The 14,636-nt window shown below is 37.1% G+C and overlaps 1 protein-coding gene across 3 annotated transcripts; it reads right to left on the bottom strand.

Moving 5' to 3' along the window:
* Window positions 1-497: 497 nt before the first annotated feature.
* Window positions 498-14,313, bottom strand: LOC103713818 (Target of Myb protein 1). 3 transcript variants are annotated; one of them, XM_088710055.2, is made up of 11 exons: window positions 13,910-14,307; window positions 13,436-13,552; window positions 13,101-13,249; window positions 11,935-12,013; window positions 11,102-11,200; window positions 10,883-10,996; window positions 6,863-7,017; window positions 5,447-5,528; window positions 3,061-3,146; window positions 2,777-2,980; window positions 498-1,487 (listed from the first exon to the last, which is right to left on the bottom strand). In XM_088710055.2, exons 3-11 carry the CDS (start codon window positions 13,109-13,111, stop codon window positions 830-832), a joined length of 1,488 nt encoding a protein of 495 aa, XP_088566181.2. In that variant the 5' UTR covers window positions 13,112-13,249; window positions 13,436-13,552; window positions 13,910-14,307; the 3' UTR covers window positions 498-829. The 3 variants fall into 3 exon arrangements, with proteins under 3 accessions (XP_088566181.2, XP_038986710.3, XP_088566180.2); XM_039130782.3 differs by lacking the exon at window positions 13,101-13,249 and having other exon boundaries at window positions 13,910-14,313; XM_088710054.2 differs by lacking the exon at window positions 13,101-13,249 and having other exon boundaries at window positions 13,436-13,655; window positions 13,910-14,218.
* Window positions 14,314-14,636: the final 323 nt, after the last annotated feature.

Below are 14,636 nucleotides of genomic sequence, written 5' to 3'. Positions count from 1 at the left end.
ATAACGGTGCCATTTGGCATAGTGGCATTTTTTTCAGTAATGATCCCTAAAATACCATAAAGAGCAACTGGCTCATTAAAAAGACTTCAGATGAGACCAGGCAACAAGAAGGGCGACACTCGAAACACAATCTTCAAAGTGACGGATGGGTAAAGGATGGTTACCAGAATCACCAATCCAAAAGCATAATCAACTGCATTCTCTTTTCAGAGAGAAATCACAAAGAAAGTAACTTGCTGAACTATACCAAACCATTATACTACGTGGGATTTTATACTTTCAAAAATTGAATCCAACAATTTATTGAGGCATGGATCCCTTGCATAATCTATAAACTTCCCAGAATTTTTCAACTTATCATACGTCCAAATCACATGACAGCTGGGCTGGAAAGAATGCTTAAGCATGTCAAAATTCAGTTCAGATCCTCCATCCAAATAACAGTGCTTACACAGCTCCAATATGTGCAGCTAAACTTAAAAGCTTGACACGAGATGTAATCAACAAGATGCCAAATAGTATGATATAAATTTTTTGTACAGCTACTGATCAAGAAAGAACATGGAGGCATGAAGCCCCTATTAACTCAGACAAGGATTTAAGAAACCATGACTCATCAGTCATCACACATTGTAACCAAAATGCATGACACCAACGCTATTCTGATCATGCTATACACAACTCACAGAATAACCAACTAGAACAATATTTAAACCATAGACAAAGTCCTGTCTTTATTTCACTAGCAACTTAGTCCTGTCCTCTCATTCTGCATGATAAACCCACTATGAATATTACACAAGCCACCACACATGCATGAAAAGATCATTTAACGCGTTCTACGGCTGTTGGGCGGCCTGGTGGAAGGAGATGATTTGGCTTTTGCAAAATCAACCAGTTCTTTGAATAGGGAATCCTCAGGTTGAGCCTGTCTGTTCTGTAGCAGAGAGTCCTGACCTTCAAAATTTTGTGGAACCTCCTGCTGGCTCAGGTCGTCATTTCGCTGATTAAGAGATAAGTTCTGGGTCTGAGCTACCAATCCGTCGTGTGCTCCTCCTGAATTCCCACCAGTGAAAGTTTGCTGGTGCTGCTCAAAGAACTGCTGCCTTTCACCATACTTTGACGGAGGTGGTGGTAAGAAACCAGCAGGTTGGACTTCCCAAGGAGCCTTTGGAAGATTCTCTGTAGTGGATTTCGTGGTTTGAGCAGGCTCATCGTATCTGGGTAGGCCAGAGAATACTGATGGTGGAGTTGAGTCCAATCCTGAAGTGGGAGGGGAAGACACAGATGAGTTGGGTGGTGAAGGCAGATTCACATGAGCATCTGATGGCGTTTCTGATCTGTAAGTTTCTCCACTAAGATAGTCAACCGGGCTTGCATCTGTGCTGACTGGCCTCTTTGATGATGGTGGTGGAGGAAGAAGTGGACTTGGGTTCTTGGCAATAGAAGACTTCCTACTCCGGCCTGATGCACCATCCCTTGAGCTCCTGAACCATCAGCAGACGATATGAGCTGGTTAAATATGGTTACAATGGATTATCATGAGCAATTTTGACTAACTTAAATTTCTACCAGCAAAGTCAGGCTAAAATTAGCTACTTTATAGCATGCAGTCCCTAAAGTGCCATGAGCTTGCTGCATGGTTCCAGAATACAAGTTGTATTATAGTTCCCAAACATTTCATTTATGCTACCAGGAGTAACTCAGCACCACTTGAGAGGCGCTCCTAACTTACCAAATGTGATGGTGTTAAACATCAATTCATGCATATGCAAAATTTGAATAGCATCCAAAAGAAGGAAAATTTCTTCATTGATCTAATGGTGAAGATTTATATTTCTTGCTCGCTGAGTAGGCTCAACTCCAAAGAAGGTAACTTTACATAACAGAACCAAAGGAGGGGGGGTACAATAGCATCTTGTATGTCAGGGTTACAAGCCAAATAACAGGAATTCACGGCTCCAGCAAATATCTGGTTAGACTATTAAAGGGTTCTTTTGGACGACAGTCAGGCAGATCATTAGATAGAAATTTACATGAGAAAGACTGACAAAATAAATGACCGAAGGCCTCTTTTTCTTTCTCTACTGCTGCTTCTCCCTATTCTTCTCTACTTGATTCTTCTTCCCATCTCTCTTTATCTTAGTCATCTTCTTCTTTGTTGTGTTAATTCTCTGATTTTGATGGCATCTTTCTGCTAATTACAAGTTCAGAATCAGGTCTGGAGTTATTATGCTGTCAAATCATTTCTATTATTCAGATACGATTCTCAGTTTTGAAATTGTTTTATCCTATCAATTGAAAGGGCTTGAAGAATGCTCATTATTCAGATCCAATTCAGATATGAATTTAAACTGGAGAGACCTATTCACAAGTAATCTCTAATTGACCAGAGATTACATCAGACGAAGCGCAATAGACCATGGATTGTTCCTTTCAGGGAAAGACAACAGGCTTCCAATATTGCATCCTTAAGAAAAGGAGCTCATGGCATATCAAGAGTACAATAAAGATGATATGCTTGTTAAAAAAATGAAACTAATTAATTTTTTATATAATGAAAATCATAGCCGCATAGACTTCTATTTCAAAGACCAAAGGAGAAATAAGTTCGAAAACACATACTATCCCCATATCAACATGACATTCCTATCACCTTTAAGATTATCTATGTGTGGTTGTACAAGCCATTCTCTATATTCAGAGCTCAAGCACCAAATGTTATCGAAACACAAAACAAGGCTTAATTCAAAAATATAGAAACCATGCATATTACCTGTGAGAAAGCTGAGAAAAATCATCCTCTAACTCATCATCCTCGTGATTTACATTGACAAGAGGTGCAGCTGAAGTTAGTGTAGTTGAGGCCACTGTTGTTCCACCAACAGGAGGAGTTCCCTTCAGAATGTCATCATGCCGTTGAAGCACACGCTGCAATTCGTCATTTAGTGCTAGACCCTGACATAGAAGTTCCTCATCTCTGTAAAGTTATGCAACAACAATGTCAGTATCAAATGATTCCAAATGATGATATTTTTTGCAACATGATAAACACCATACCCAGTATCATTCACAAGTTGCATGACACGCTTATGATTAGTACGGCATTGCTCGACAAGGTCAACAATAACTTCTTGCTTTACATCCTGTCATGAGAAGCATAATTCAGTGGCATGAAAAATTGGTCAGAGACAAATTAGTCGGAGAATTATCCAGTTAATAACAAAAGAGTTGGGTACAATTCTTGCTGTTGGATTTAACTAGTCCATGCAAAAGCATTTTGCTTACCATCATATCTCTCCATCCCAATAGCACACTAGTAGTGTTAGGCAAATGTTCCAGAGCAACCATTAAAATACACTAACAGATTAACTACACAGATGGCAGGAGCAGGAGCATTGACTAATTGACTAACATTAGTAGTTTTGAACATTATCTGATGCTTTGTTGTTTAAATATATAAATTATCAAGGAGAATAAGTTCATACTAAACTAATTAGGGTCATGCACACAATCTTTTAAAATTAATAATGTTCGCTTTCTTCAAAATAACAGAAGAACTTACATGGAATTTCATGTTCCAAGATTATACACATTTTTTTCTAAATATCTATGTTCTACCTATTATATCTAGACATCTATTTATATATCCATGCAATCACCCACTTGAAAGGAAGGAGAGCATAGTGATTAAGAATGGTTCTGCATATAAAATAACCATGCATACACACATGTATCAGCACAGAAGAATATGGAAACGAACCTCTAATGAGTTCAGAGAAAAATAATTAAAAAATCATCTTATATTCTTAACACTGATTTTATCTTGTATGCATGGAGACAGGAACAATGTAGTGAGCTAATCATTTATCAATGCCAACAATGGTCAACCAACTCAACAATTAATTTCCGTAAAGCCTTGAATTGAATATCATGCCTCTTTTTAACATGTCAGAATTAAAATCCTTAAAGCGCAATTATGTCTAGCGCCCAAACACCCATAATGAGACAAAAGAAGTTAACTATTTCTGACCTGGTCAATCCTAGTTTTACAGGCAGATACACAACCAGCAATCTCATTTTAGTCATGCATGTTTTCTGGGCATGCACTCCTTCTGAAGGAACTTAACCACGATATTTGGAACATCTCATCCATGTTTTATGTTTGAATGTCCGACATCTTCATCATTAACTTATTCATCCTAAAGCAGAATATATAGTCCAACTTTTTCTTATGATGGATTTTAAGTTATATCTGTGACTATAGTGTTAAGAACATGTTTGAATTATGTAAATTAGAATATTCAGTATAACTTTAGTAGATTTCAGTTGCTGTATCTTTCACTCGAGTGCTACTAACATTTTAACATTGACAGATACAGGTATAATATATGACACAATAAACTCCACAGAGTACATCAAAAGAAGTCAAAAGAATTTATTCAGTGCCTTAAACAACTATGAAATCAAAACACAATGTATTATGCTAGCAAAAGTAAAAGCTACTATTGTCACTCAGAATGAACTTGACTCATTTATTTAACATGAGTTCAGAATATTATGATGGCGAATAAAAAGTGCAATTCAATTTTTTGTATCTCTTGGGATTTTCGTTTAGGTAATTTTCAGAATTGGTTTTAGAGTACCATTTTAAGTGAAATTGGTGTAAAAGAGTCATATATTATGTATATGTTGGGTTGAACAAGTCATAAAATCATCAGGATTTGATTTTTGATTGTTTTAGGTGTCTTTCTACACAGGGTTATGTGCTATTCCGTATTTTATTTTTTCAGGATTTGGGAATCACTTGCTTGCTTATCAAGAGTCCTGATTTACTTGGAAAACAAGTCATGTGGAGTTTATAAAAGGGTCTATTAGGACTAAATGAAAATGCATTGCACATGATTTATTTTGAACGAATGAAATGATTTCTTTAGGCCATATTTGGACTTTCTTATCTTTCTCTGTTTCTATCCCTATTTGCTTCTCTATTTCTTTCTTCTTCTTTTATTACTTCACTTTATTTCTTCCCTACTTTCTAATACTTTCTACTATTCTCTCTTATTTCTGCTGCTATTCTTCTTCTTCACTGGATTGTTGGCACTGCAGATTGATTCTCTGCATGATATTAAATCTAATCTATGCTGGAATTAGCTTTAAACTGCTTTAGCCTCTTGCTGTTCTCAATCAAATATTATACCTTTTACAGGACAAGATGTTGTTATAGTTTTACTAGTGACTATCAAGACCCCATGCTTTAGGATGTGAAGAGACAAACCAAATAAAATGTAACATCATAACAAGAAGTTCTTCAAAAGTGAAAGATGAAATATCCAGAACTGTACAAAAATCATTGAAAACAGCAAAGTTTCCTGTATTTTGTTTTTTTCCTTAAGACTCCACAGGTGGTGACTTTAAAAAAAAAAAGTCTAGAAGACAATTCCACCTCGGAATTACGAGGATCCAATGCATTCAGCATCTCTGCCAACACATCTGCTATTCCTCGAGCATTTTGAATGTCATGCAAGCTGCATTACAACAATGAAACAGTATTAAAATGCATTTTTTTCCAAAATATTTCAAAAATAAAATGCATAAAAATGGAAGTAACATAAAATAGTGGCATTAACAATCAAAACAACCAATTCAACAATGTGTGCAATCATGTTCCATGCACAGAAGTGAAAATAATAGTATCACCCTAAATGTACATTCGCTTGCTAATTTGTAACAGACATATTTATCAACTCTAGTTTGTGCTGACCAGAAGTACTCTATCTACACATGCACAAACTCAACTTGTATGCTGAACAAAATCATTGCAAACATTCAACATATGCAGGCCCTATTATTACCTCCTCTCGTAACTGCTAATAAAATCACTATAACACGCATTCAACAAAGAGACTTCCATTACAATATAAGCAAATACATTAGAGTTAGAAGGAACAATACCTCTTGGAGGAATTGTTTAATATGAGAGCTTGCCACCTCATTGACAATGACCAAAAAACAAGTACACCATACCTAGACACCTTTTGGAGAACTTGTCCAACATGAATCATTTTAAATTGAATCTTGCAATCTGGACCAAAATGTCCCTAAAGAATTTGGATCTCATCCTTAAGTTGGAACCAATCAGGATCATGAGATAAAGATCATAGCAAGGATCATACAATTCTTGGATCATAAGATCCAAATTGGCCATGTTGTTTACATATCCAAACAAGTCATTTCCAACAATTAATTTGACTGTAGGCTTTTAGGATTACATATTTAACATAAGACCCTTCAAGCGCATAAAATTAGAAAGATGACTAGTGTTTCTAACTTCTAAAAGGAAGGAAAAAGAAACTTGGGAGTTCATGGAGTTTAAAAGAAGAGGTAAACATTTGTACTTTTCCAACCATTTGCTGAAACCTGATTTCTTTTTTCCCCTTAAAACTAAAAGACAACTGAGTTGATGGATAGTACATAAATATCTTGAATACTTGGCTATGGTATTTATCTCATTAAATATGGCATATATGGGCTCATGATGGTGAATATAGACTTTTTATGTGTATGGTCTTTTACCCTCCATTCATCTATTTTATCATTGACTCATTTTTCAATTTTCATGTTTTGTTTCTATTCTTAACTTTTTTAAAAAAAAATGGAAAAGAATATTAAGATTTGTGGTTTGATCCACCATCTGTTTCGAATTAAGCCCCAGATTGAATTACAACCCGATCCACTGTCATATCCTATTATACAATTTCATGCCACATCTTTTTTCTAGCTACTCAATCCTCAAAATTATTTGTATGCAATTTCTCATATATAAAGAGAACAGCATAAAATACTAAAGTAGAATAAGTACCTAAAAGCAGGACCATCGTCAGACTGAAGAGAAGCCTGTATAGCTGCATCCTCATATGCTGATGCAGCAGGTTGATACGTCACAGGGCGAGTTTGGGGAGGCGTAAACAATGGTGCACTGTTTTCTGTACGTGGTGGAAATTCTACTCCATAAGCCTGCCACAACAATAAGGGGGGAAAATCTTCCAATATCATTGTTGATGACCCATTACAAACCACAAGACAATTTTAGTCATCAAATAACGAAACTGCTGCAGCATATCCAAGATATGAAGTGGGGAAAAAATTATTGACATGAACCAAAACACAAGAATGGAAGATAAAAAAATGGAATTCTCAGAAAAATCACAGAACAGTCAAGTAATATGCTCCTCTATCCTAGTTTTAAGTTCAGTTTTCTTCAGTTTGATCTTAGTTCATATCACAGCTTCAAAATGAGTTGCCAAGAGAGAACTCAAAATTAATTCATGATTAAGCACAATTTAAGAGAAATTCAGATTCCTAACACATGCATACACAGAGAGAGAGAGAGAGAGAAAGATTTAGGAAATTTTTGGTTACTAGAAAATTTATCGGAGAAATAGTTTGGATTTTGGAGGCACTGAAGACATCTCAAAGGGTAGTCAGGATTCAAAAAAAATCAGAGCATCTCAGGCGTCCCCAGTGAAATATGTATTATTTGCAGGATTTTATAGAGTTTTATATAAGCATAGTTTTTTTTATTCAGCTAATAAAATCAGGAAAAACATTCAAGCATGAAGATGAGAATAGTAGTATATTTTTTTCAAAAAAAAAAAAAGAGTTTCTTGTCATCAGGAGTAAAAGTCATTAATACTATGGTAACATGCTCGTATGATCATAACCAACAAAAACCTTTGTAGCTGTCAAAGTTTATAGAATAAATGTAATTGGGGATGTTAAGGTTGCATATTCACCGGTAGGCTTTGAAGTGCCACTTTGCAAAATGACTCATGTCATCGTAGGAAGATGCTGAAGTAACTGAACTAACTATAGCATTGATGGAAAAGTTCTTGAAAACTATTCATAGATGAGGTTGTATAAAAGCTCACCTACGCTATATTTTAGGTTGTTTGAGATGATATGTAGATGCATAACTTTCAATAGATAGAAACAAATAGATAGCAAATTTTCCATACATACAAGTTTTTTACGCAAATAGCACCACTCTAATAACATCTCTATTGAAAAGCAATTACTAAATGTTGTCTTTTCATCTTGAGGATGGTTGGTTTAGGAAGTCAAGCTTCTTTTCTTTCCAATACCCTTTCTGCAATAACCCAGAATTTTGGGGCCCGTGGGCCGGCCCAGAGTGGCCAAGCCCAGCCCGATCCTGCACGCCTAGCCCAGCCTATGAGCTTGTGAGCCAGCCCGAATAGGCCTGGCCGAACTCATCACGTGCTTGGCACATGTGGCAGAGGAGGGAGACTCCTGATTGAAGTCTTCCTCTTCCCCTGTTCTGTTTACCTCCCTCCGATTCCACCGAAAGGGGGAGCCTAGAGCGACCGGATCTTACCTAATTTGAGTCGATCCTTGTCTATAAAAGAACCTCTCCCCCCTTCTTTGGCATCAACCTTGGGAGCTCTTTCATTAGAGGCTTTGATCGCTAGGTGTTCCATGGGGCGAGATTGGAGTGTTCGTCGCTGATCCGGCCAAAGGAGCTTGTTGGAGGCAAGGTGAGCTACCTCTTTTCCTTTCCGGTCTTTGGGCCACCGTTCTATCTTGAATCTAGGTTATCGGATACCTCGGATAATTTTTTATGTTGATTTGGTTCTATAGAAGAACAATCCTTCGGACAAGAGGACGTTAAGCAGGGTTCTGCGCACCCCAGTTCATATATCGCGGTATAGGCAAGTGATTAGTCTGTCTAGGTTGTCAGCAAAAAGATAAGAATTCTTGTACACCGACTTGCATGATATAGACATTTTTGTACCTATATATATATATATATATATATATATATATATATATATATATATATAATATGCCAATGATCTAGATAAGTAAGAAGCAAGAATAGTTTTATGATGGTTTCTTCATGTATGCTTGTGATTGATAGTATGATGGATGCCTATATGAGTATAACTTACACTTGCATAATCGGAATAATAGATGGGGTGCTCTACAATAACCAATGTTATATAGATCACCCCGTCACGAGAAGAAAACATGATCGTGGTTAGTCTAAAGCCGGAAATAAAAAGAAATTGATATGTGAATTTGAACTAGATTAAATAAACAAGAACTTTGGGCTTATCTCGTTATTATTAGTTGCCCCATCACAGGCTTGAAATATGATATTATTGATTACCCCATCACAGGTTGGACCCCTTTAGTGGATCAATAGAGGGTTCTGGGTTATCAGATACCTGAGGTAAGTTTTGATTTTGACTTAGTTATATAGGAGAACAACCTTTTGGACAAGAGGACATTAAGCAAGGTTCTATACACCCCAGTTCGTAGATCGCAGTGTAGACAGATAATTAGTCTATCTGGATTGTCAGCAAAGAAGTAAGAATTCTTGTACACCGACCTGCATGATATAAATATTTTTGTACCTGTATATGTATGATATGCTAATGATCTAGATAAGTCAGAAGCAAAAATAGTTTTATGATGGTTTCTTCATGTGAGCTTGTGATTGATGCTATGATTGATGCATATATGAGCATAACTTACACTTGCATAATTGGACTAATGGATGTGGTTCTCTAAACTAACGATGTTATATTGATTGCCCCCTCACGGGCGAAAAACATGACTGTGGTTAGTCTAAAGCCAGAAATAAAAAGAAATTGAGATCACAACTCCTTTTTTCTCTTTTTCAGAGTTGTAGGTTGCATAGTACATAGCTATGGTTGAGATCACAAGTAGAGGGGATTATTAAATTGAGCATCAATGATACTGCTTGGATTATCAAATTTTGTAATTAGACCAACTTTGTTGTTTGGTATGAATTGAGATCATTGTTGAATATGAATATTAAGGTTGTATTATATTTTTAGTCCTTGCATATTCTCTAGGGCTTTGCCCTAGGGAGTATGCGGCCGTGTTGCGTGCCGGACCCAGGTGATGGGTTCGTGGCGCGACACTTTCTCTATCCAAAAAGCAAAAAAATGCAAGATATTTATACAAGTATTCTCGGAAAGGCATCTTGTTATTTTTAGGCCTTACATATTCTCTAGGGCTTTGCCCTAGGGAGTATGCGGTCGTGTCGCGTGACGGACCCCGGTGCTGGATTCGTGGCGTGACACTTGCTCTATCCAAAAAGCAAAAAAATGCAAGATATTTATACAAGTATTCTCGGAAAGGCATCCTGTTATTTTCTTAACCAAATTAACTTGTATTAACATACAAGTAGCAATGTGACTGCTTAGATGAACACCAGAGAAGTGGACTTGGAATGAGATCCACACTCTCTCTCTCTTGAAGGCTAACGTCTAGGATCCCAAAACACAAATCGCCCTTTATAACATTCCCTGTCTCTAGACTTTAATTTTATTTCTCTCTATCAAATCCAACCTATTATCAAGTCCATGTGAATCTGGAATGCCAAGTTGATCTTTCTCTCCTATGTGATGATTTCTCTCCTATGTGTTGATTAGAACGAAACAAACTTCTAATGCACAACATCACTACTATGGCTGAGATAGTAAGTTCATAACGAGGCAGGTGAAGACTGAAACCAATATCTAATTGCACGGACAAGATCTAAGCACAGACTGATATAGCAAACTACAAATTAAATGTTCTATAAATGATGAAAGCAAAAACTATATGCACATATCACATGTTGATCATAATTTGTAGGTGTGAGTTTGTGTCAAAAAAGGAAGTGGTTATTGATAAATTCAAAGCTAAAACTCCTACCATTCATTGGTTAAATATAAAATAAACCAGAAAGCGGGTAGGGCTGGGCATGCAACATGAAACAGGAGACTTGGCAGAAAAGAAAAGACAAGGAAAAAAAAGGAGGTCAAAGGATAACAGTTTAAAAGGATACCCTGAGTTCTTGGTATGCAGCATGATATTGGGGATATCTTCCTCCTGCTCCTCCAAAAGCATCTTGCCATGTATCTATTAGAATCAATATTTTCTCCCTCACATTCAAGTCTGGCTGCAAACATAAATTGAAGAAGCCGCTATATCAAAATCACATTCCAATGTGCATGCAATGATGTAAACAAAGCATAAAAGGTGTTTGGTGAGATGCAATACTTACCTTTTTCTTCACTACCTTCACCATTTCATGCAAGATATCCCGCTCAGCAATTTGTTGGTGAATATAGTCACCACAATTTTTGCTTACAGTCTCTAACACCTGAATATACCACATGAGAAATTATCTATTACTAGAGAACAAATATCTATTACAAGGGAAACAGAATAAACCATATGAGAAAACCCTACTGAAGTAAACTTGTCAAGAAAACCCTAAAAGAACCTAAGTCATTATTCAACCTATTTGGAAAAGTTTACTTTTGAATTCATAAGTAGCAAGACTTGTTTCTATGAGATCAGTTTTTTGGATCTGTTTTCTCATTTGTTCGGACAAGGACTAAATTCTCAGCGAAAGCACATTGTTATCCTCTAAAGATGCCAAAGAAAGCAAAGCTATTGAATACTTATGTTTTACATTATGCACATATGTGGAGGTAATATTTAACCTTTCCCTCAGCTGCTTGATGAGATTTCGGCATAAAGACATACATGCATAACATGGATTGAAATTATTTGCTGTAAAAGAATTTTCATAATGCTATTTGCTGTCCCCAACAACTTCCAATTTTAAATGCACAGGATGCAATGGGTAAGTGATATATGGATGTAGGGCCTTTTGCATAAGAAAAATTAAAAACAAAAAAAGCTGAATTCAAGAAAACCATCCTACTGGAAAATTGTGTTCCCTGCCAATAGTATCGCTAGAAACAAAACTCAAAGAAACGTAGTAGGAAAAATTATGACAAGCAATTGTAATATTATATATTTCTAACAGTATTAGTTTGCAAAATGAAAATTTCTTAGTTGCAGGAGAACAGAGCTTCATGTACTCACAAAAAGTGCCAGAAGTTGTATTTTGGGGTTCTTGCTTCCTAGGCGCTTCTTAAGTATCTTAAGGGCATCCTTTGCCTGCCTGCACTTCATTAAAGAGATAAAAATAGATAAAAGCTGAGAATTCCAACAATAGATTGAAAGTGGTCTTACAATAGTATGATCCAATGGCATTATACAAGAACAAGCAGCATGAAACACAACTGAAATTAAATTCAAAATATAGAAACGAAATTTCTCTGGAATGCTGGTTTACCAATAATGAAACTGCCTTTCTGACGTGCAGGGCTCACTTCAAGGTTTAGTGTGAAAAGGTGAACTGTCGAGTACTATACAAAAAATCAGATGTTGGTGTTTACAGGCTAGACACATAGAGGAATGCATGTTCTGCATTGTCTCGTTGAAGAATCAACTTGATGTCAGCATATAGTCCAACCTAAATAACTAGCTTGCAGGCACATGAACCTCCCCTACTGACATAACATTTAGTATAATACTATATTCTAAATGAGGTCCGTACGCAACAATGGTGCCCCATGGAACTGATTCAAGATAATTGCTACAGCATCTAAATAACCTCCATTGGAGGGGAAAAAAAATCCAATTATGTTTTTGCAACATGAAATAGTGGAAAGTTGATATTCTTGACAACATATGTACAGGAAGTGAACAGAAGACATACTTGTCCTTTTCCCCTGATGTGATAAAGAAATAAGCCGACAAAATCTAGTTTTTGAAATACTTTAAAAAAGATTGCTACAGAAACAACAAAAATGGCTGTACCAACTGGAGAAAGGTTAGAATTAGTAACAGAATAACAAACTACCACTTGAGAGACTTCTCATGGTCTTTATTGCAGCCAAAGGCATTTCATAGTAATAGAATAACACATTACAGCAAATAGAAGAAATAGCAGATTCTATACTAGGATGGCCTTGCAACACCATGTCAAAAGAACAGGAAGCAAACCTAGCAAAGAAAGCAAGCCTCTACATTCACCAGTTCACCCCTCAGAAAAAGAAAGAAAAAAACACTCCTAGCAGACAACAAAAAAGTACGTAATCATTCAATAATAAGCTAAACATAGATAAATTTATGCGGGAAGAGAATTGGCAGATTAAACTATGATATATTGAGGTAGCATAACCAAGAAAAGGGACGCATCTCACTTTCTCGGCATATTGCTCGCTTATCCATAGGTAATACATCAGTTGTGGGCCAAAAAATCAGAATAATGCAGAACAATTTGGCATGAAATCAACTATCAACCTTTCTCAGAGATCAGTGTTTATAGTTTCACTAAGATCGCAATGCCTGTCTGTCACAACCAATTACACAAGCAGACAGCTCCATTAGAACAAGGCACCCGACTAGTATTATCTATGACATAGTCCAGCGAAGGCGAATCAAAGCTTTCATCAAATCAATCGCATAAAACATAGAGGCAAGAAACGAACAGAATCACAAACACAAGAAAAGGGCAAGAAGAGGCGAAGAACCATACCCAGGGTCCATGTTGAGAATGTCGCACAACTCGATGTTGACCGCCCAATCCGGACCAATCAACATGTCGCTCGTTGCCCTCTCAGCGCAAGCCGCCGCGTTCGCCATGGGAACCCACCTGCGCACCAAACTCTCCATGAATTCCCCACCCAAGAACCCCAATTCCCACGCAAAAACAAAACCCTAGAATTCCCGATTCTCGCTTTTTCTCGCTGCACCTCCTTCAACCAAAAACCCCAAAAATAGCAACAACAACAGATCTTTTCTCAGGGATAACAGAAAATAAAGATCCCCAACCGCAATCGCAACAAAAACCGTCAGAATTCACAGCCCAAAACAGCATCGCCTCAAAAGCATTCAGATCAGTGGGGGGAAAAAATTGAAAATCCAAGACCTCTGAGGCGAAATCAAGAGGGTTTCGAGATTTTCCAATTCCGAGGTCAAATTGAAGACCAGAATTAGCACGAGGATCTACCTGTCACCAACAAAAGCGAAGAATTCCAGATACTTTTCTTCAACGCTGGCACGCCTGGATTTGGGGGAAGAGAGTGAGAGAGAGAGAGAGAGAGAGAGAGAGACAGAGGTGGGGGGCAGCTGGGCGCCGACTTTATAGGGAAGGAAATCGTCTGGGTTCGAGACGGTTCAAAGATGAGGAACGCCGGAGGCTGGATCTTGGAAGGACGACAGCAAATGTGGACTTTTAATTCCTACTTTCCATTCCTTCCCACTGCTATTATTATAGTTTTTGTGTCCACAACAACCAGGTATACAAGGGTCTCTGGCCAACCAATTCAATGCACGGGTCGGTGACCTTAGGCCCTAAGGTTTCTCTCCTTCCATTAGGTGTGAAACTAAAACGAGTCTCCCTCTTTCGTCCAAGCTTTCCCTGTTTGACCTACATCCATGTGTATCATGTCATGATTGTGATTAGGGATGTACATGATTGTGATTAGGGATGTAAATGAATTGTTGGCCCTATTGAAAATTCTAAACATGCTAGCATCGGCATAGATAGCTTTATTAGATCATATCGAAGGAGAATGGAGTAATTTCCTTTGATCTATCTTAGCGGTACAGGTGGTGGATGTTTATTCTCTTAATTGCGAGATATATTAGTCATTTTCTCCATGTTTTCATCCTATTATGGTTGAATTTTTCATCCTATTGAAAATTCTAAACATGCTAGCACTAGCATAGATAGC

The sequence above is a fragment of the Phoenix dactylifera genome, chromosome 13 (assembly GCF_051530095.1).
Source record: "Phoenix dactylifera cultivar Ajwa chromosome 13, Ajwa_hap1_PhDact_Kaust_v1.1, whole genome shotgun sequence".
Taxonomy (NCBI): Eukaryota; Viridiplantae; Streptophyta; class Magnoliopsida; order Arecales; family Arecaceae; genus Phoenix; species Phoenix dactylifera.
This window is presented reverse-complemented; position numbering and strand designations above follow the sequence as displayed.

Bases quoted from the DNA above. Each gene is read 5' to 3' on its own strand.
- LOC103713818 (XM_088710054.2), bottom strand. From the start codon at position 13,572: ATGGAGAGTTTGGTGCGCAGGTGGGTTCCCATGGCGAACGCGGCGGCT. The intron at 7,018-10,882 runs GTATCCTTTTAA...TTGTTGTGGCAG, and splicing joins CTGCATACCAAGAACTCAGG to GCTTATGGAGTAGAATTTCC. The intron at 3,147-5,446 runs GTGGAATTGTCT...TTCTCATGACAG, and splicing joins TGGATCCTCGTAATTCCGAG to GATGTAAAGCAAGAAGTTAT.